Genomic DNA, 21,028 nt, shown 5'->3' on the forward strand with positions numbered 1-21,028 from the left:
GTGGGTCGGCCACACACTGACAAACAGGCTGAATGTTGAAGGCTTTTGGTGGCTGACTTTACAAAATGAGAATGGAGAGTTATGGCCTGAACTTTTATTGATTTTCATTTAAGTACAGTGCACAGAAGATTATGTTATGGACTCTATAATTCCAGGCAAGAAAGCTTTTTCTCCCCCTTTTCCACTCTGTGAAAATAGATAAGGAGGAGACCTAGGGAAGATGCACCTTAAGCCATCAGAAATGCTCCATCCCTGCTAAGTTGCTTTGAGAAAATAAGCCACTGAAGTGTTACCTGGGGGGGGGGGTGAGGGGATGGGGGCAGCATGAGTCTGCCGTGTCTATCACTATTGGCAACAGTGTGATTTTGTTTTGTAGGCAATTTGCTAATTTTGATAGAATTATTTTCAGAGATAGAAAGCAACATGGAACGGTCAGGCTCCAGAGTGAGAAATGAGAACAGAATAGGAAAGGAGAAAGTGGTTTTAAAATATAAGGGACCTCTGACAATTTATATTTCCTGACACAAAAATTGTAGATAAGGGGGGTGATGGCTGGGAGGCCTCTTGTACAACAGCAGCCACCAGAATAACATTTTCTGTATACGGAGGTTTAGAAAAACATGCTGTGTGTAGCTTTCTTTCTTTTTACTGGGCGGGAAGCAGTATCATAATAGTTCTAAGGTAGCTGCTTTTCATATTGAGGGCTCCTGTACTTGAAATGGCACATTCTCTCTCTCTCTCTCTCTCTCTCTCTCTCTCTCTCTCTCTCTCTCTCTCTTGCATGCTTCATGGGTTTAATTTTCCAGGAATGCTTTGGAAAGGGAAAGAGCGCCACATAAAAAAAAAAAAACTTGACTACTCTGCAGTTTGTACAAAATTGCAGGTAAAGCTGTGTCAGACACATTTTTTAATCTTCTGAACTGGCAGAAGAGTTTTCCCTCTCAAAGACCAGTTAAATCCAAAGAATCTTTTTATAGCAGTGCAGCTGTTTCTACATGCTGGATGCCTCTAAGACACATTGTCATGTATGTTGCATACAGACACTCCAGAAGTGTTCTTAAGGTGGGAATGGGGCTCAGAAATGTCCAGTGTTGAATATTAAATTGAAAAAGGATCTCAGCTGTACTGAAGACACACCATCCATGAGTATTATAGAACAGCAGAAGAACTAGAAACTCACTGTTGGACTTCTGGTCCACCAACAGCGCTGTGCGGCACGTTCTCCTCGAGCTCCGAGGGAACGGGCTCAGAGAGGGGGAGGGGAGAGTCGCGAGGGCACCGCGACCCCCCAAAAGAGCTTCAGACTGGGCTGTCTGAAGACGAAGCTACTCGGCAGAGCCCCAAAAGCAACCCCTTTACTCCCCGGGAGCCCTGTCGGGAGCTCCGGAGTGAGTGGGGGTCGCGGGCCATCGAGCACCATTTTTACCCTCTCTGAGTGAAGCCCTGAGCCGCGAGCGGAGAGCGATGGATACCTACTAAAGAAAAAAAGAAGAAGAATTCTTCTGAATTGGCCGTGAGTAAAATTTTGGATTTTGGCAAAGATTGATTTGGCCAGGAAAGGGGAGTTAAAAATTGGGAACGGAGGTCGCTCCCCCCCTGTAACGAAAGAACTGGGAAACAGCTACATTGCCTTTAGCGCAAAGCCATTGTAAAACAACGAAATCTCCTTTAAGTGGACCTTAAATCTCTACCCTTGGCAGCAGAACCAAGGGAAAGAGATCTGAATAGCTACTGTGATTCTGCAAATAACGAAAGGAAAAACCTCCCGGTATCCCGGGAACGGCTCTCAGGAAGCCGCGACCAGCCGCCATTATGTTGCAACAAAGTGGCAGCAGGAAGAATACATTTGTTTGTTTGAACTTTCTATACCCTCGATCTGAACGTGGATTAATTGAAATTTTGGAAAGATCTGGAGGAATCAACATGAACAATTTGTTTAATCTTTAAAACAATGACAAAGAATAGCGCAGACTTCATTTTAGACTTTGCATAGAAATGAAAACAGGAAACAACACCATCTTGAGAAAAAGATCCCATGCCGGGCTTGTAATACGACACGACAAAGGACTCAACTAGACAAAATATAGAGCCAGATAATGGAAAAGAACTACATACAGCAGCTGCTGGATTTGGCTCAAGAAATACTATGTGACCTCCGCAAGGATAAAGAACCGGACTTAGAGAAAGATTCCCCACTACTAGAGGAAACTTCAAAGCCACAAGCAAAAGACACGGGACAAATTCAGGAGGAACGAAAGAATCGGGACCTGTGGCAACCGGTGAGAGAGGGAACACAGGACACAGACTACAAACAACAAGCTCTGGAAGAGGAGATTTGGGAACAGGTCCTCCTAGTGAGAGAAGGAGAACCTGCCCCAAACAGAGACTACGATGCTTGGGCTAAACACCGGGAAGGGGTATGGAGAAGTGCTTCCCTAGTGGGAGAAGGGGAGCACAATCCGTACAGTGGGCAAATGGTGGGATTTGAAAATGTAAAAAATGAAAATTGGCATGGGGAAAATGTAAAAGACTGTGTGCAGCAGAAACAGAATGGGAGGGTGGGAGAACAGCAGGGAATGGAGTGGACAAGAGTTGGTGTAGGCTGAAAGACTTAGGGATTTTAATTGATGGACGGATTAAAAAGGTCTGATCTGGATTGGTGTAAGGGACTGGTCGAGACTCCTAGGGAAATGTTTTCCGGGGAAGGGGGGGGGGTCTAGATGGGATTTTGTTTATTTCAATTTTTTTTCTAGAGTATTAGAACTGGAAAATTGTGGGGTACTTATGGGGGGAATTTAGAGGCTAAAAGGGGTTTAATTAGAGATAGATATGTGTATGTATGATTTTTATTTCTCTAGTAATAAGTATTATGGAACTTAAGATATGGATATGTAAGATTCTGTGGTTTTTTTTGTTTTTTTGTTTTGCATATTATGAAAGCTGTCTGAATGGGGTGTAGAGTAGATTCGGGAAGGGGAGGGCGGGGAAGTCGGGAATTTTTGTTTCTCCTTTTTGTTTCTCCTTTTTTTTTCTTGCTTTTTTTGTATTTTTGTATATTTTTTGTCTTTTTGTGTCTTGTATTTTTGTATGTTTTTGGTTGTTTGAAAAAATCTCTAATAAATATATTTTTAAAAAAGAAAGAAACTCACTGTTGAGGGCTCAGCCTCTTCACTCTCAACCTCAACTTCGCCTGCCTCTCTCCTTAGCTCTCAGCTCCGCTTGGCTCCTTCCTCCACTGCTAAGCTCAGCTCTCAAGCCAAGTAACTGCATTCAATTGTTGCATCACACAGCTGCATCTCTCCCTCACCTCTATCAATTAGCCTTAATTGTGACAGCAAATGGGTTAGAATCATAGAGTTGGAGGGGACCCCAAGGGACATCAAGTCCAGCCCCCCAGGAATCTCAGCTAAAGCATCCACGACAGGTGGCCATCCAACCTCTGCTTAAAAACCTCTAAGGAAGGAGAGTCCACAACCTCCCGAGAGAGACGGTTCCACTGTCAGACAGTTTGTCTGATAATCATCCCAATGGAAGCCCTCTTCAATCTTAGGGTGACATCAGCCCCCTCTACCCTCTGCATTTTGGGGTCTCTGGTTTCAAAGCATCATAGGGAACATAGAATGTATGCAAAATAAGAATTCATTTAATTGAATTGAATTGCCACTGTCTGTATTTTTTGCGTTTACATTACCTTACTCCCTACAGTTCCTCCCACCCCATATACCTCCCAAGTACTGTATATTCCTGCGTATACGACTACTTTTTAACCCAGGAAAATCTTCTCAAAAGTCGGGGGGTCGTCTTATACGCTGGGTCATATTTCTTGTACGGCGAGTATATCCCAAACACTATATTTTAACTGGAAAAGTTGGGGGTCGTCTTATATGCCCAGTCTTATACGCTGGAATCTATGGTACATAATACATTTCATGCCCCTTATGGACTCTGCTCAATAAAAGCTTATGCCACAATAAATGTGTTAATCTTTACGGTACCACAAGACACCTTGCTGCACTGGCCTTGTTTATTTTTGACTGCCATTGATTGCAATTGGGCATGTAATCTATGTAAGCAGAGTTGATGGAGTTATGGCCCAGGATATAAATTGCCTCCAGATCACTTTAAAATAGGAATCCCCGCCCCCCGCACTTCTACAATAGATTTCCACAGTAAAAAACACTTCTGTAATGCGTTTTAGGCAAATGTAGTTAATCCTAATGGTTGTCCTAGCTTAGAATTTGGTGCCCAAGATCTTGGATCTCCATATAATGCCCACATGCAAGTGTTATTTCAAAGCTTAAAATGCACAGTTTTGGAGAGAGTTAATTTGTATAGCTAAAAAGTAGCAACAAAGTTCGATAAATATCCCCCTCAAAAAAATATACCTTCCATCATACCATCGTTTTATTTGTATGCCGCTTTTCCAAAATTAGACACATGCTCAAGGCGGCTTGCAACATGGAATCATAGAATTGTGGAGTTGGAAGGGATCCAGAGAGTCATCTAGACCAACACCCTGCAATGCAGGACTCTCAGCACGCTGTTCCCCATCTAGTTTGAATCCATACCAGACCGTGCTTAGCTTTGCAACTGTGCTAGCAGTTTTATTGCTGCTGCACCACCACATAACAAAAGTAGTCCTAAGCAATAAATAAAACATCAAAACTACACAACCAAACCAAGCCATTTCCAAATGAATCATAGTAAGATCTAAAAGAAAGTTGCAAAAAAATATTATTAAAAACAGCCAAAAACAAAAACAAACCGCAAACATAATTCCCTAAACAATACCCCATCCCAAGACAGCTTTTGCAGTCAGGGCCCTGCCCTCCCAGGCCGGGTGAAAAATGGCCTTGGAAGTCAAGTAAGCAGGTCTTCCAGAACACACAGCTAATATTTTCCAGTCCATGTATCCATAAGGCTTCAATAAGGTGTGGGATATAGCAACAGAATAAATGCAAAGTTGTTCCTGCCTTTATTTGGAGCGAAAAGCTTAGTAGATTTTTTCATCTACTAAGATTTTCATCTACTAGGCTGGTCCATGTGCAGCCCTTAGCCATGCTCAGCTTCCCTTCCCAACTCAGCTTAGACTTCTCTGCCAGTATACGCCACTTAACTTCATTAGGGTAATGAATTTGAGTTGGTTGTTATGTGCTGAAGCAATGAGCTCCTCTGTTGCTGAGTCACCATGAGGTCATAGAAGTCTGGGGAACAAGTGAGGAAAGATGGGCATGCCAAAGGTATGGCATCCGGAACGTCTTATGGTGGAACAGTGCACATGTTTCTTAATTGTGGTTAAGTTACTGGAAGCATCAGTGGAATGAAACATTCCCTTTCCATAGTGAATTCATGCTTCTTCTTCTTCTTCTTCTTTTTTTAAAAAAGTTTAGGTTTAACCAGACTTTCCACAAGATTATTGTTAGCTTCAAAATCTGTTGAAAAACTCCTGGTTGGGAAGGAAGGATTTCTGCATCTGAATATAAAGAAGAGCTCTGCAGAATCATATAAAATGCATTAGCATTTTAATCCTACAATGGTCCATCAGAAAGCAGTACAGGAGTGCAGTGGCCTTCTCCCACTTGTCTTTCCCAGAAATACTGTACATTAAGAGCACACACACTCTGATAATTTGTAGCTATCATAACCATTGAGGGCCTTATCCTCCATGAATGGGTGTATGATCGTCTAGCCTGCTGTTGATCTTTTAACTGTGGTTAACTGATCAGCTCTTACGATGTTAGTTCCCAAACCTAAGAAGGCTCTCGGATTCTTCACGAAACAAATGTTTTCTTTGCATGGAAAGCAAATGGGGTTTTGCGGCAAATGTGCCATAACTACATGCCACAATTGCCCTGTGTTAAGTCTAGCCATAAGTACATTGTAACCTGCACTCTGACTGGGGAAGTGGAAACAGCCCTGCAGGCACCCTCTAATTTCGCAGTACTCCCTTGGAAGGTCACACGGATGCTTTGCCACTGCTTGTAACTTACCATATGATTACATTGCCCACATTTGGCACGGGGATAAGGAGAGTCACAAGGTACTTGGAGGCCATAAAGCATTGCTGGAACTTGTTCCTATATCTCTCGTGGAACGCTTTCCCCAGTCAATTTCTGCTTTTGATGTTAGTTGAAGTTTCATCTGTAGGAAGAAATGCAATCTCTTTCCAGCGTTCCTTCTGGTCGTTGCACAATTACAGATGTGAAATCCTGCATGCTTACTCTGACGTAAATCTCATTGTTTTCAATGGCGCTTGCTCCCGGGTTAGTGTTAGTGCGTGGATGACAGTATACACGTGTGCTCCTAGTTACATTCTGAGCATGGTTGTAGAGAGATTAACACGCATTTGCCACCTGTCCTGCTGTTTGCCCGAAATGGCCTTCAGGTTGCATAAGGCAATACACTGAACATGTATGTGATAATCCATCGTGGTAAATGTCTTGAATGCTTATTAAACAATTTGTTCTTCTATGCACTCCTACAAAGCCATACAAATCCTGTCTTCCTACTTGCTTCTTAGCCCACAGGGGATTTAACTGATATTTATTCAACCAAGTTGTCTGTCTAGCAGGGCTAACAAGTAGTAATGTTAAAAGTGTCAGGAGATTCACAAACTGCAAACTGACCCCAGTCAGATAAATGCCAGCAAAGGGAAGCTGCATGTAAGGTTGCCTAAATTATCAGATAGCACAGGGACCTTGTGACAACTGTGAAGGATTTGAGACACCAACTGGTTCAAATACTGAATCCTGACATTTAACTTACAAGCCAACTTGTCATTGCTAGCCACATACCCTTGGCACTCGTTACTGCCTTTGCTGCTATATGGAAAAAATAAAAGATTTATTTATTCCCATAATGGAGAGATGAAAATGACTTTACATATTGCACTTTCTGCAAATCATTTTATTTAATAAGAATAAATGGGTTTCCCCTTTCTTTTTTAAGTATTTTAAACAGCTAGTGAGCTCAATTAATTCTACATTAAAGAAGAAAACAAGAAAATATCCTGTGGCATTTTAATGACTAACACATTTATTGTGGCATCCGCTTTCATAGACAAGGTGCATAGATGAGAAGTGGACATTTAGCTGCCTGAGGCAAAGGGAGGACGGAGCCTTGTCCTCATTCATTGTCCTGAAGCTTTAATTTTACTTCACTAATGGTAGAAGAACTCTATTCTCCTACACAGTTGGAATATCTGATGATACTTGACAGCAATCAAATAATAGGTTGACAATTGACCAGTTGATTGATTTGAGCAAGGTACAGGGTTGAACAGCTCTTACTGTCAGGAAGTTATTCCTAATGTTTAGGTGGAATCTTCTTTCTTGTAGTTTGAATCCATTGCTCCGTGTCCACTTCTCTGGAGCAGCAGAAAACAATCTTTCTCCCTCCTCCATATGACATCCTTTTATATATTTAAACATGGCTATCATATCACCCCTTAACCTTCTCTTCTCCAGGCTAAACCTACCTAGCTCCCTAAGCCGTTCCTCATAAGGCATCGTTTCCAGGCCTTTGACCATTTTGGTTGCCCTCCTCTGGACACGTTCCAGCTTGTCAGTATCCTTCTTGAACTGTGGTGCTCAGAACTAGACACAGTACTCCAGGTGAGGTCTGACCAGAGCGGAATACAGTGGTACTATTACTTCCCTTGATCTAGATGCTATACTCCTATTGATGCAGCCCAGAATTGCATTGGCTTTTTTAGCTGCTGCATCACACCTAGAGCCTTTTCACGTGTACTGCTCTCAAGCCAGGTGTCACCCATCCTGTATTTGTGCCCCAAATCCTGAAGTTGGGCCCCAAAGCCCTTCTGGCCTATCTGATCCCTTATACTCCACCTCAGTTACTGAGATCCTCTGATGGGGCACTTCTGGTGGTTCCCCACCCTCCTGTGGTTTCGTTTAGTGTGGTAGGAGCTGTTCCTGCCCTCTTTCAGACCTCTTCTGAGAATTCATTGTTTAGACAGGCCTTCACAGTATGACCCCCCCCCCCGAGCCAATCAGTATTTACTGATGTTTTATCAATGTCTTTAATTCTGTTCTGTAAATATTTATAGACCGATTTTAATGTATTTTATATGCTGCAATCAGGGTGGATAAAATCAATGATTTTTTAAATAAATAATAATGAAATCAGATTTGTTTAAATCAGATTTTTTTTATTTAAATCAATTTTTTTTATTTAAATTGGCTTTTTAAAATAAAATGCTTTTGGAGGAAAAAAATCTAAAGATAGTTTTCTATTTAAGTTACATTATAGTCCAAAGGCCATCAGGAAATAAAGATTTGTTTTAAGGTTTTCATGGGTGCTGAAAATCAGTCATAAGTTTTTTTAAAAAAATAAATGTTTAACCACATCAGTTAACAAACATGGCTACATCTGCTATAATGCTATTGTTTTAGTTAAATAAATTGTTTAAATTGTTATTAAGGAAATGGTTATTTTTCTCCTTCCAATAAAGTACAGCAGAAAAGTTCTCCAAATATAAACAGTTAACTTATTAAACCTCACAATAATTTCATAATTATCTGTCTATGTATTTCTAATAGTATAACCAAATCAGTAATTTTTTATATAACTGTAAAAACTACTCTGAAAATTTATTATTCCAAAAATGAAACCTTCATCTGGTTGTAAATATTATACAAGCAGGAATGCCTTTCTGTTAAAAAAAAAAAGGTTTAAATCCAGTCATACTAGTGATTTAAATCATGATTTAAATCTATTTGATTTAAATCAAATCCACCCTGACTGCAATGCACCTTGATATGTTCCATGAAGGTGTGAAAATTAATAAATAACAAATAGGCTGGTAGTCAGCTGGCTGGCATACCGATTCTTCATATCTATGTGGCCTGCGTGTGCTTTTTCCTCAGAGGCATCCTTCTCAAAAGAGACAACAAAAATAGACTCCAGCTTTATAGCACAATGCAAAGACACAGTGCTTAAGGGTTTCCCTATCACAAGTGACGACTGTATGCTGCCGTTGCAAGGATGTTCTGTGGGCATTGCTGGCCAAGCACAAAGGTTTATAAATGGAGTGCTAGTCAGCTGAAAGAAAGCAAAAAGGAATCTCTAGACTATCCAGAAATAAAGCAATATAAGAGAGCGTGGGAGACTTTGCTTCACTCCTTCCCCGATCTTGAGTGCGAGGCCCAAGCTCATTATTAGAGTGTGAGGCCCAAGCTCATTATTCTCTTACTTAAACACTCTTGTATTGTCTTAGGGATGTGGAATCATTTCTGTCTTTTTGTTTCCCCAACTCACTAATCTTAGTGTAATTATAAAGGCGATGGCACTCTTCCAGGGCTACATTGTCGAGCACAAAATTGCAGTCCTTCGGTAGGAGTGAAGTCCAAATTCCTTGCTGAAGCAACAACGAAATAATGAATACACCAACTATATAAAAGTAATAATTATATTGTTTGCTTCTAACATTACAAAATCTTGATTTTAATCAACTAGAGTAAAGTATGTGAGAATAATATTTTGTCTAAATATTTGTTTTCTGTTCTTGATAGGGAATCCTTTAGACTAAAGACTGTTAAACATTTCTTGCCTTTGCTTGATGAATGTGTACAGTGTGATTCCCAGTGAATGTTATTCCCCTAGTGCTCCCTTTTGCTTATTTACCTATTACACTTAAAAGTCTCGGCTGAGTTCTTCTGTGATCCCCCCCACCGCCCCCTCCAGGACAACCGCCCCCCCCACACATTCTCAGCAGGTTTACTGTGTCTAGTGCTACTGGATGGATGGAGAAGGAATTATTGAAGGGGAAAGGCAATGTGATTTAGGGAGAATAAGAATTAGGCCGAATGAGGCACCCTACTAATGTAACATGGTCCTGCGCTGAACTTGCAGCAAATTCATCAGCACAGGCTCAAGCTGGCAAACCACCCATATGAGTTCTGCTGCTATTGAGTTCTAACCTTTTAAAGAGAAATAAAAAAATTCCTTCAGTAGCACCTTAAAGACCAACTAAGTTTATATTTTGGTATGAGCTTTCGTGTGCATGCACACTTCTTCAGATACATGGTGTATCTGAAGAAGTGTGCATGCACACGAAAGCTCATACCAAAATATAAACTTAGTTGGTCTTTAAGGTGCTACTGAAGGAATTTTTTTATTTTGCTTCGACTCAGACCAACACGGCTACCTACCTGTAACTTTTAAAGAGAGTTTTGTCCACAAAAACACCATTGTTAATGACTGGGTGAATGTCTGACAATGACTATAACAGGGAAAACTACAGTCTTGCAATGTGACATAGCATGGTGCAGAATATTTTAAGGCTCCCATTTATCAACATAGTAGTTAATTTTCAGATTAAAAAGTTTGTGGTGGGTTTTTTTATAGCTTGAAATCTCTAGACTGGAAGTTCAATCTAAGTAGTTAAACGTGTGTTACTGTGCCTGTCCTTAACCACAGAAGTTTCACAGGAGATTGAGCATTGTGGTTTAAAATATATGTTATCTCGATACCCAGACTCCTTTGCTACACTGTGTGGATTCCAGTCAGGTTTAGACATAAAATAAGCATGCTGAAATTCAAGCTGTACCATTATTTGGTCATAAATGTCTACTGAATTGTAATTTTAATGATACCATTTTTAATCTATTTCATCTGCATCTTCCTTTTAAAAACATTACAATGAGCCTTCCAACATCCATTTTGAATTCTGTGCATCTTATTAATGTTTATGTATTTAAGCTTTGGCTTTTGCTATGAAGTGCGCATTTGACATTTTAGCTTCAATTTTTATAACTGGCTGTATGCCTAATTGTGGAATATTATCAGCATTGCTCAAACTATTATTGAACATATAACTTTCATGCTATACATTAATACAGTATTATTGTATGTAATGTGTAGCATTTCAACAAGAATTGCATGCAATATCAGGATGCTGTATAACTTGAATGAAGAAGTAATGTGGGTTTATGCCAGGAGAAGTGTATTAACCCAACTTGGCTGATAAGTATAAAAAAAAACCATATGAGATCAAAAATGAAATTGTATACAAATTTGTTCCGTGCTTAGTCACACATCACAAGGCAGCTTTAAGCTACCTCCTTAGAAATAAATCCTACAGAAGTGAACAGGTGGCTGATTTCATGCCATTAGTCATCAAGAAAACGTCCTCTCAGTATCAAGGAAAACTGTAATCATATACAGTTAAAAACATGGCATAGAAAGTAATCTTCACAGTTTTGTGAAATGAGAAGTTCACTGATATCAGCAGCAAGTCTCCTGGGGCACAACTTGGTTACTTGGTTTCCGGTAGAGTTTTTCAGTTGATTTCCACCAAATAGTGAGTTTGTTCTGGATCAGCAGTACGTATCAGTAGCTGGTTTAACTGGCTGGCTGTAATTCTTTGCAAAAAGCAAAATGCAATTTGCTGTGCTGAGAGCTGGTTTAAGTTAAACTTGCGTTGCTTTAAGATGAGTGCCTCCTGCCCTATGTGTTTGCTTCTGCTGCACACGCAATCCCTGCTAAATCTGAGGGTTGGTAAATAAACAACTCAGAAGGACATAACAAATCTTCAAAACGGCTTCAATTCAAAGCATTCCAGAAGGTGGTGTACAGCACTTCTTACCACTTGGAAATGGTTGAGCGCAAAACAGTATATTCCATTAGAAAAGATCAACATAATATAATTGCGATATTAACAGTAGTTGTTGAGACTAAACAGTTCCTTCACCTGCTGTTGTAGGTGGGCACCCATCCTTGGAAAGCAGTCTAGCAACTATAGGAAACAGGAAACTGCCATTGGTCTATTGAGCTCAGTATTAGCTGTATTGAATGACGGCAGCTGTCCAGGGTGACATTCCCAGCCCTACCTGGAGATGCCGAGGATTGGACCTGTGAACTTCTGCATGCAAAACAGATACTCCAGCCTTGAGTTATGGTCCTTCCTCATAAGTTTGGTTCTTCTGGGATAGCTCAGTCAGCAGAGCATGAGACTCTTAATCTCAGGGTCATGGGTTTGATCCCCACGTTGGGCAAAAGATTCCTGCATTGCAGGGATTTTGGACTAGATCAGAGGTTTTCAACCTGTTTGAGTCCATGGCTCCCTTGACCAACTACATTCTTTCTGCAGCACCCCATGGGGCTTAGGAGCCCAGTTATGCCACCCCTTGCCTGCAGAGCTGGCAGCCTCTCGCCCTTTTTTGAACACTCTCCCTTCTGGAGTGTTCCCTCAGCCTCTTCTCCTCTCCCCTCTCCTTGGGAGCCCTGCTGCTGCCGTCCCTGGTCTCGGAGATCCCCCCACCCCACCCCAAAGAGAGGTGCCTCCCAGAGGCACCATTCACCTGTGGAGCTTATAGCTAGGGCTGCTGCAATAAACAGCTGTGCAAGCCTTTGGGAAGCAGAGATGCAAGAGGGGGGCATCAGAGGAGGGAGGGAGGGAAGGAAAGAGGGGCAGAGGCCAGTGTTACCCCTGACCATCATTCAAGGTACCCCAGGGTGCCATGGCACACTAGGTAACTGTTGTGGTCCCTTCCCACTCTACAGTTGTCAGGCAGCTGCAAGCAACTCCCACAGCCAGTTGCCCAGGAACGTACAAAGACAAGGAAAAGTTTCTCTCTCTTTTTGTTAAATTTTTTTATTGATTTTCCATTTTCCAAACAAATATACAATATCAATACTAAACATTCGTTTTTCATTTCCCCGCCTCCCTGTTGACTTCCCTCCATTTCCATTTCTGGATTATTACATCAAATGATATGTTCTGTTGTTTATATACAATACTATGTTATCGCGGTGTTATATTCCTTGTTTTATGTAAATAAAATTGTAAAGGTTTATTTAAATCCTGCCGTCCATTTTTATGGCGTTTCTGCAAATATATTGTAAAAGATTCCCATTCTTTTTCAAAGTCCCTATTGTCCTTTTCTCGCAGTTTGTCCGTTAACCTTGCTATCTCTGTGTAGTTCATCCATTTTTCTTGCCATTGTTCTTTAAATGGTACTTCTCCAGTCTTCCAATTTTGTGCTATTAGAATTCTTGCTGCTGTTGTAGCATGCATAACTAATGTCCATGTTTTTCTTTCAGCAGCTCTTGTCCTAAAATACCTGACAAAAATACTTCTGTTTTTTTTAATGTTATTTTAAACATTCTTTTCAGTTTGTTGTATATCATTTCCCTTTTTTAAATAATCTTGCAATCTCACCACATATGATAAAAATGTACCTTCCCCTTCTTTACACCTCCAACAGTTCTTTTGTTCTGTTTTATTTTACTGGCGTGGTATACCATCTGTACCGGTACATCATTTTCAGACAAGGAAAAGTTTCTTACCATCTGCTTTTTATTCAGTATTTACAGAGAGGGGCTTTGGAACACAGCCTCTTGGATAATGGCATTGACCCGAGTGAATCATCAATCCCCCCTTCTCTCCCCCTTCCTCATTCATCATCATCACCTCCTCTATGGCTGCTGCTTAATGCCCTCTGTCTTCAAGCTCTTTGTTCTCCTACTTTTAAGGCTCACCAGATTCTGGGAGATGGTGGATCTGGAATGCTTTCTAGTGACAACGTGTCAGCCACCTGCTGCTCTGGCTCTGCCTCCTCCTCCTCTCCCATTATTTCCCAACTTTTCCCCTCATCTTCCTCTGAGCTGTGGCCTGCCTCAAACCCCTGTTGTAATTCTGAACTGTCTTCCTCTTCTCTGGAAGGGTCAGGCTGGGGAGGCGCTCTCCCCTATTCCTCCTCTGCCCAGTCCCTGACAACAGTTCTGCGATGCAAACTATTCTATGATTCCTGTGTATTTGTCCTTTGGTGCAGCAGAACAGCATGCTGGCAATAGAAATAGTATACCCTGTATGTGCAGTTTCACCAATAAAGATTAGGGAGATTTTAACATTTACACCCCACTGCTCTGCTTTCAAGGCAGCTCCTCTCTATTATGAAAAAATAGTGCAGGAAACGCCTACATAAAATTCCCCCCGTTTTTCTTTCTTTTCACTCCATTTATGTGTTGGTCCTTTAGAGAACATCCTCTGTTATAACTCATCCCTTTTGTGTGGTGACACACATTCTGCTGGTTATCTGAGCAGGGAGGAGCCAAAACAAAATTACATAGGATGTGTACCGCAACATAAGTGTGCAATCTTGTCATTTTAATAGGCCCCATTTATTGCTTCCTCTCCGCAAAAAAGGTCAAGACTTAAATGTAACAAGTTGGGTTATATTTACCAACTTTTAAAGTTTATTTAATATACTTTCCCCCCTTTTTATCCCTAATGCTTATACAAGCATTAGCCAGAAAGTGGTAGTGGAATTACCAGTTTTGCAAGAATTGGGGGTTGGGGTGGGGCGTAAGGGTTTTATAAACCTCTGACTCTGGCTTGGCTCCTCAGTCTGAGATGTTTGTCAATCAGGTACGGGCAGAGCTGATCTCAGACTGCAGTGGTCTCAGGTTACTCTATACAGTGATACCTCTGGTTAAGAACTTAATTCGTTCCGGAGGTCCATTCTTAAAGTGAAACTGTTCTTAATCTGAGGTACCACTTTAGCTAATGGGGCTTCCTGCTGCTGCCGCGCCGTTGGAGCACAATTTCTGTTCTCATCCTGAAGCAAAGTTCTTAACCTGAGGTACTATTTCTGGGTTAGCAGAGTTTGTAACCTGAAGCGTCTGTAACCTGGAGCGTTTGTAACCCGAGGTACCACTGTACCTGCTTATGGGTTTGACTTCTCCCTTGCTTGGCTATCTGTGTTCTTTACAATAGAAATGCCAGCATCAGTGGTATCTTTTTATTTCCAGACTGCTGGCCCTCACAGACCACGATCTAGGACAAATACGAGATTAAGGTATTCTGGACTCAAGTTTTTAATGGCCTTATAAAAATCAGACAAGAACCTTGAATCTGGCTGGCCTGGTAGAGTGCAAGGCAGTGCAAGCTTTTGAGAACTGGAGTTATGTGCTCAAATAGTTGTGAAGGTATCAGGGGTAGCAGGACCTCTGATGCACTTCCTGATATGGTAGAGGCCTGTCTTTGGCAAACGGCTTGATTCAAACAAACAGCTTGCTCAGCTCCAGCATGTTAGGAGTTGGAGGCGATGGTAGTTTGCTATGTCGAGCACCTGTGAATTTTCTGCATTTAGCTAGCCTATCCGAAAGCAGAAGAAGGTTTTTGTGGACCTCAACTCCAGCCATGTTGTAGGTCTCGTATCTGATAAAAGTAATAAGAGATGCCATTGGCTGTAACTTAGAATTATCTAATTAATAGGCCAGGTCAGAATATTTCAGCCACTTTGTGTCCTGGTGCGATTATTTTTGGATAGAAATGTGCTTATTAATTTATTAGTTAAAATTTATATCCCTCCTTCCCTCCCAAAGGGCCTTCACACTTTCTTGGCTTAAGTAATAGCTGGAAAGATGATAAAATTTGAAGAGACTGGAAGGTTTGAGTGCATCTCTTATATCCTGTTTTTGCTGACTAGTGCATTTTCAGAGGAAAGCTGAGAGGAAAGCTGTTAAGATTTAGTGATTTTCTAAGCAATATTGTTGTTGTCTCCAAATGCCCTAGGACGAGAGGAGGAAGTGACCTCGAATCTCTTAAAAGGCACTCTGTGCACTTATCGGCCTACTCTATATGCTGCTGCAACCTGTCCAATAACATCAAATAGGCTTCCATGCTCAAAGAGCCATGCAAGCTTTGCCCAGATGAAGCCTCTGTCATATAAAACCTTTCATTGCGCTGTCACCACTGACAGACAGTTGCTTTTCCAGCTAATTAAGCACCGACCTTTGTGTTAGACAGAGCTTTTAACATACGGTTCTACCAAGCACTACCTAAATTATATTAAGTAAATTAGTCCTTTTTGACAAACAGCTGATTTCCCTAGGTAGGCTTGAAAAATGACTCTGAGGCTATGGAGCCTTACCAACTTAGGCTTTCACAGTATTAAGTCAATGCAAAAACTCCTATACATTTTAAATAAGGTCATTTTTTTTCAATCCAACGATTCCTAGACAACCTAATCAACTTTGAGCAGAACAAGGAGACCTCACAACTTCTTCTTTTTTTAAAAAAAAACACCCTGCTTTTCTCTTCACTCAAAAGAAAGCAACTGTATAAACATGACATTATTCCAATTGTTAAAACACAAATTAACAAAACTATGCAGCAAAGCAAAGAGCAGCCTTTGAAATTGGTACATTAAGCAGCGACAGAATCAAACGCTTGTTCAGAAAAGGAATTTTTGAGTTGCCATTGGAACACAAGTAAAGGGGGAAGAGAACTTGAATTTCCTAGAGCAGAAAGGCAAGGCGCCACCAGAGGAAAAGCCACCAACTCTGCCTCAGAAGGCAATGGCACATGTTAGAGGGCCGCAACAGCCAACCTTACTAGACAGGCAGATTCACAAGAGAGAAGAAAAGTTCTTCAAGCAATGCACTCATGCTTCAGTACACTAACCCAGAGGTGCTTTTCAGAAACTGACAAAATAAAAACTATGCAGGGAATCGGAGGAGATGGATAACAGGTTTTTTTTTAACAGCATAAGCTTTCATTGATTAGAGTCCACTTCATCAAATGCATGCAAGAGGGGAGAGGGCAAGTGTGTGAAGCAATGAGCAGGCCCCAAAATTGAAGTTGCTAATGATTTGGCTGGGATACAGAGACCGGGTACATTGAGCAGCTTGGGTACACCAAATAAGATTTCTAAATGCCCACCACCACCACCACAATTAACTTCCATGCCATTATCACAAACTGCCTCCCCTCAGTTTCAAAAGAAGCTAGGAACATGAGAAGGTGCCTTACACCAGGCCACACCATTAGTCCATCTGGCTCAGTATTGTCAACATGGATTGGAAGCAGCTTTCCAGGGTTGCAACCAGTAGTCCTTACCAGCACTCTCTGGGTTTACTGGAGATGGAACTTTTCACATGCAAAGCATGTACTCTACCACTGAACGATGGCCCTTCCCTATGACTTCGTGTTTTATTTGACATGTATTGTGGTGGGCTGCTGAGAGACTTGGATCTGTCTTGGGCAAGCAGAACAAATCGTATGTTATTTGGATCCGAATCATCAAATGTAAGAATTACTGTAGAATCCTATACAGTGGTACCTCTACTTACGAATTTAATGTGTTCCGAACGCACATTCGTAAGTAGAAAAAAATTGTAAGTCGAATCCCATAGGAATGCATTGGGAGAAAAAATTCGTAAGTCGAAGCAACCCTATCTAAAAATTCGTAAGTAGAAAAAAATCCTATCTAAACTGCATCCAAGCTGGCGGACGGAGCTTCGTTCGTAAGTAGAAACATTCGTAAGTAGAGTTATTCATAAGTAGAGGTACCACTGTATCATTGCGTGCGTGCATTTTGTTCTGTTTTTTATGTTGCAGAATGAGGGACAGTCCTCTAAATCATGCTACGTGATAAAAATAAAAGGAGTAGTGGTGGTTGTTATTTATTACTGCTAGAATCATCATCATTATTATTTATTGAATATAATTTATTAAATTTATAACCTACTCTTCCTCTCAAATGAGCCCAGGGCAGCAAACACATGATAAAACAGTAAAAACAAAAAAAAACCACAAATGCACTTGTATCAGAAAGTCATCCCTAATCAGTCTGTGCTTTTCATAAATTTATCTTTCCTGGTCCAATGGCTTTCTGTAAAGCTATACGATACAATTTTAAATCCCCTCTTTAATAACTTTCCATGCTGTAACTTGAATAATTTACTCAGGCAGCTCAGAAGACAGTGTCTTATGTTTCAAGCTGTAGAGTCTTTCCGGAAATGCCAAACCCCTCCCACAAAGGAAAGATTAAGTAGTTCAGGAAACTGTAGGTTTAGAACATTCTTGCTGGGCCACAATGAATCAACAGAGAGCAAATGTAACCATCAGAAAACTGGGTCATAGACAGTATAAGCCAGCTCTTGCCAAATGTCTGTGCAAGCCTATTCAAAAATATGCTTGGTTTACATTTGCGATTTACTCAGGGTATTAGTGAAAATGATAAAATATCCTGTTCAGTGGGAGTCCATTCAAGCTTTGAATCTGTGGGATGCTTTGAACTTACCCTGTGTTTCTTTCCAAGTTGTACTGAAGCATGACTGGAGTTGATGTTTGATCCCAGAAATGCTTCCTGGCTTGCAGTTATCTATCTTGTTACTTTCCCTTTCTTTTTCTTTCTTCCTGTAACTTTGGAGCAGGGGTGGCAGCAATCCACAGTGCAACATTTACTGAGAGAGCAGTATTTTACTGGCACCTGGAAATGTATTACCTAGTGAATCTAGCTGCAGCATTGGTCAGATGCGTGCTTTAGACTGGTGTGGGAGGGGGGACTGATCTTCCCTATTGTTCATGAGCTCCAACTCCCATCACTTCCAGTCAGCGTGGCCAGTGGTCAGTGACGATGGGAGCTGTAGTCCAACAGCATCGGGGAGGGAGGGCTACACTTTCCCCATCCCTGCTTTCAATGAAACAGCGAATGCAATCTGACAACAGGTGTTGATTGCAGTATGTATACTTTGTGCCCACCGGCTTGAACAGGTGGATGGCAGAAGCCACCTGTCAATCGAGTGACATCATTATGATATCAAACAGCTGATAGGTGGGTTGTTCCACCCACTTGTGAAAAGCTTTTGCACAGCATTTCAGCCAGCTGGTTATTGGGTGCTTAGGAACTGCAACACAAGGGGCTTGCTCAACACCAAGTACCCAAAAGCTCTTAAAAGAAATTCTGCATCTTTGCACAATTCAAGATATGACTGTGAGCTAGAATTTAAAGCAGAAGAGGGCAAATGCTTTATGAGCTTGATGATGGAATAATTAGCAAACACACATACGCAAATAAATACTGTGCACTTTACAGAGTTAAGGTAGCCCCATGGCACAGAGTGAGCAAGCATGCATGGAATTGCAGTGTAAGAGACAGAACTATAAACCAGAAAGACTCCTTGTCTTCCACATAATGTTAGCAACAGGCTTTATGTCCTCCCCACCTCTCAAAAGTGGCCTGAAGATCCCAGCTGACGAACACTGGCCTGAATTATTTCCCTAACAATATGGCCCCTGACTTTTGTACCTCATGGGAATCTATTCTTCTCTTAGCCTTTATGGTTTTTTTTTCTGTATTCTTTTGCAGTTCTTTGATTCATTATTAAAACCTGGTGATGAGATTAATTTTCCTTCAGTAATTCTTTGAAGCTCTGGCAGCACCTAATTAACTCTGGCATGTATTAACTTTTCAGCTGTGGCTGACATGATTCTGCTCTTTTGTTTCTTTATTATAGGTTTTATATATACAGGGGAAGTTGTGCATCGAATGCTCACAGCTACGCAATACATCGCACCTTTGATGGCCAACTTTGACCCTAGTGTGTCAAGAAACTCAACTGTCAGGTACTTTGATAATGGTAAGTATTAATCCTTCTGCCAGATTATCCTTTAGCTCTTCTTTTTTTTGTCCTTTGTAGGAAAATAAACACCGAAGACGGTTTGTAATATTTAGCTCTCAGAAATTTGATTCATCTGGTTAGCCATCCATCTGAGTCAAATACAATGGTTTAAAATAAAATAAAATAAAAATCCTTCCAGTAGCACCTTAGAGACCAACTAAGTTTGTCATAGATATGAGCTTTCGTGTGCATGCACACTTCTTCAGATACACTGAAACAGAAGATTTGCTCATCTTCTAACATTGTGTATGCCATCAAATGCCAACAGTGCCCTTCAGCTCTCTATATTGGACAAACAGGCCAAACCCTACGCCAAAGGATAAATGGACATAAATCTGACATCAGGAATCACAAGAGAGAGAAACCAGTAGGAGAACACTTCAATCTCCCAGGACATTCTATACAAGATCTCAAAGTAGCTGTCATATTACAGGAAAAAATCAGAAACAGACTGGAAAGAGAAGTTGCTGAATTGCAACTCATTACCAAGCTTAAAACCATGGAGAGACCTGGTCTGAATAAGGACATTGGATTCTTATCTCATTATACATGATAAAGCTTTCTTATGCCATCTCACCCCTTGCTTTTTCCTGCAAGACCAATTGCAGTCGTTAACAGTCATCAACAGGTTTACCACTCCTATCAGCAAATCACCCATTCCCACCACCCTTCCGAGTAATACCCCTCCCCCCTTCTGACTATACATAAGGGTCTGGTGACTTCTGTTTCAGTGTACAGTGGTGCCTCGCGAGACGAATTTAATTCGTTCTGCGAGTCAATTCGTTTTGCAAAAAAAAATCGTCTTGCAAATCGTGGTTTGCCACAGGAATGCATTGAAATTTCTTTTTTGCCCATAGGGACGCATTAATTAAATTTCAATGCATTCCTATGGGAAACCGCGATTCGCAAGACGATTTTTTCACAAAACGAATTCGTCTTGCGAGTCACCATCAGATCACAAGACACATTCGTCTTGCGAAAAATTCATCTTGCAGGGCATTCGTCTTGCGAGGTACCACTGTATTTGAAGAAGTGTGCATGCACACAAAAGCTCATACCTATGACAAATTTAGTTGGTCTCTAAGGTGCTACTGGAATGAATTATTTTATATTTTTTGTTTCGACTACGTCAGACCAACACGGCTACCTACCTGTAAATGGTTTTAAATGTTATTGGTAGATTGTGTTGGCAAACATCCAATATTACAATCCACCCAAGCTGCTAAAGTCCTAAATCTTACTTTAGTCATGAATCTCAATTAACTTCATCAGCTGAAAAAGACAACCCTCTAATCTTCCAAAAGTATATGCTCCCTCTGGTACCATCAGTAGCCTACATTAAATAGGAACCATTTTTATGCTTAGAGTCATATTTCACCCAGAGGTAGAGCATGCCTGAGGTTAATAACCCTCATCAAGATGGTGTGCAAAGTGCTCCTATATTATAATCTAATAAGCCTTACTTTACCTATAGCTCCCAAAGGTCAAATACCTGGTACAGAATTTTATGTGATAGAATGCTTCTACTTGGCATGGATACCTGTATATTGGCTTATTAATCTGGGGTGTTGATGATCTTTCTAACTGGGGAGGGGGC

General features: G+C 41.0%; 1 protein-coding gene across 1 annotated transcript in view; it reads left to right on the forward strand.

Annotated features, from left to right (window-relative positions):
• The window catches only part of PLXDC2 (plexin domain containing 2), a 234,891-nt gene that overhangs the window by 156,149 nt on the left and 57,714 nt on the right, over positions 1–21,028 (forward strand). The window contains exon 5 of the mRNA XM_035130307.2: positions 19,267–19,389. Coding sequence (XP_034986198.2) covers positions 19,267–19,389 — 123 coding nt within the window. The remainder of the gene's footprint in view (positions 1–19,266; positions 19,390–21,028) is intronic.

This window comes from Zootoca vivipara, chromosome 12, assembly GCF_963506605.1.
Source record: "Zootoca vivipara chromosome 12, rZooViv1.1, whole genome shotgun sequence".
NCBI lineage: Eukaryota > Metazoa > Chordata > Lepidosauria > Squamata > Lacertidae > Zootoca > Zootoca vivipara.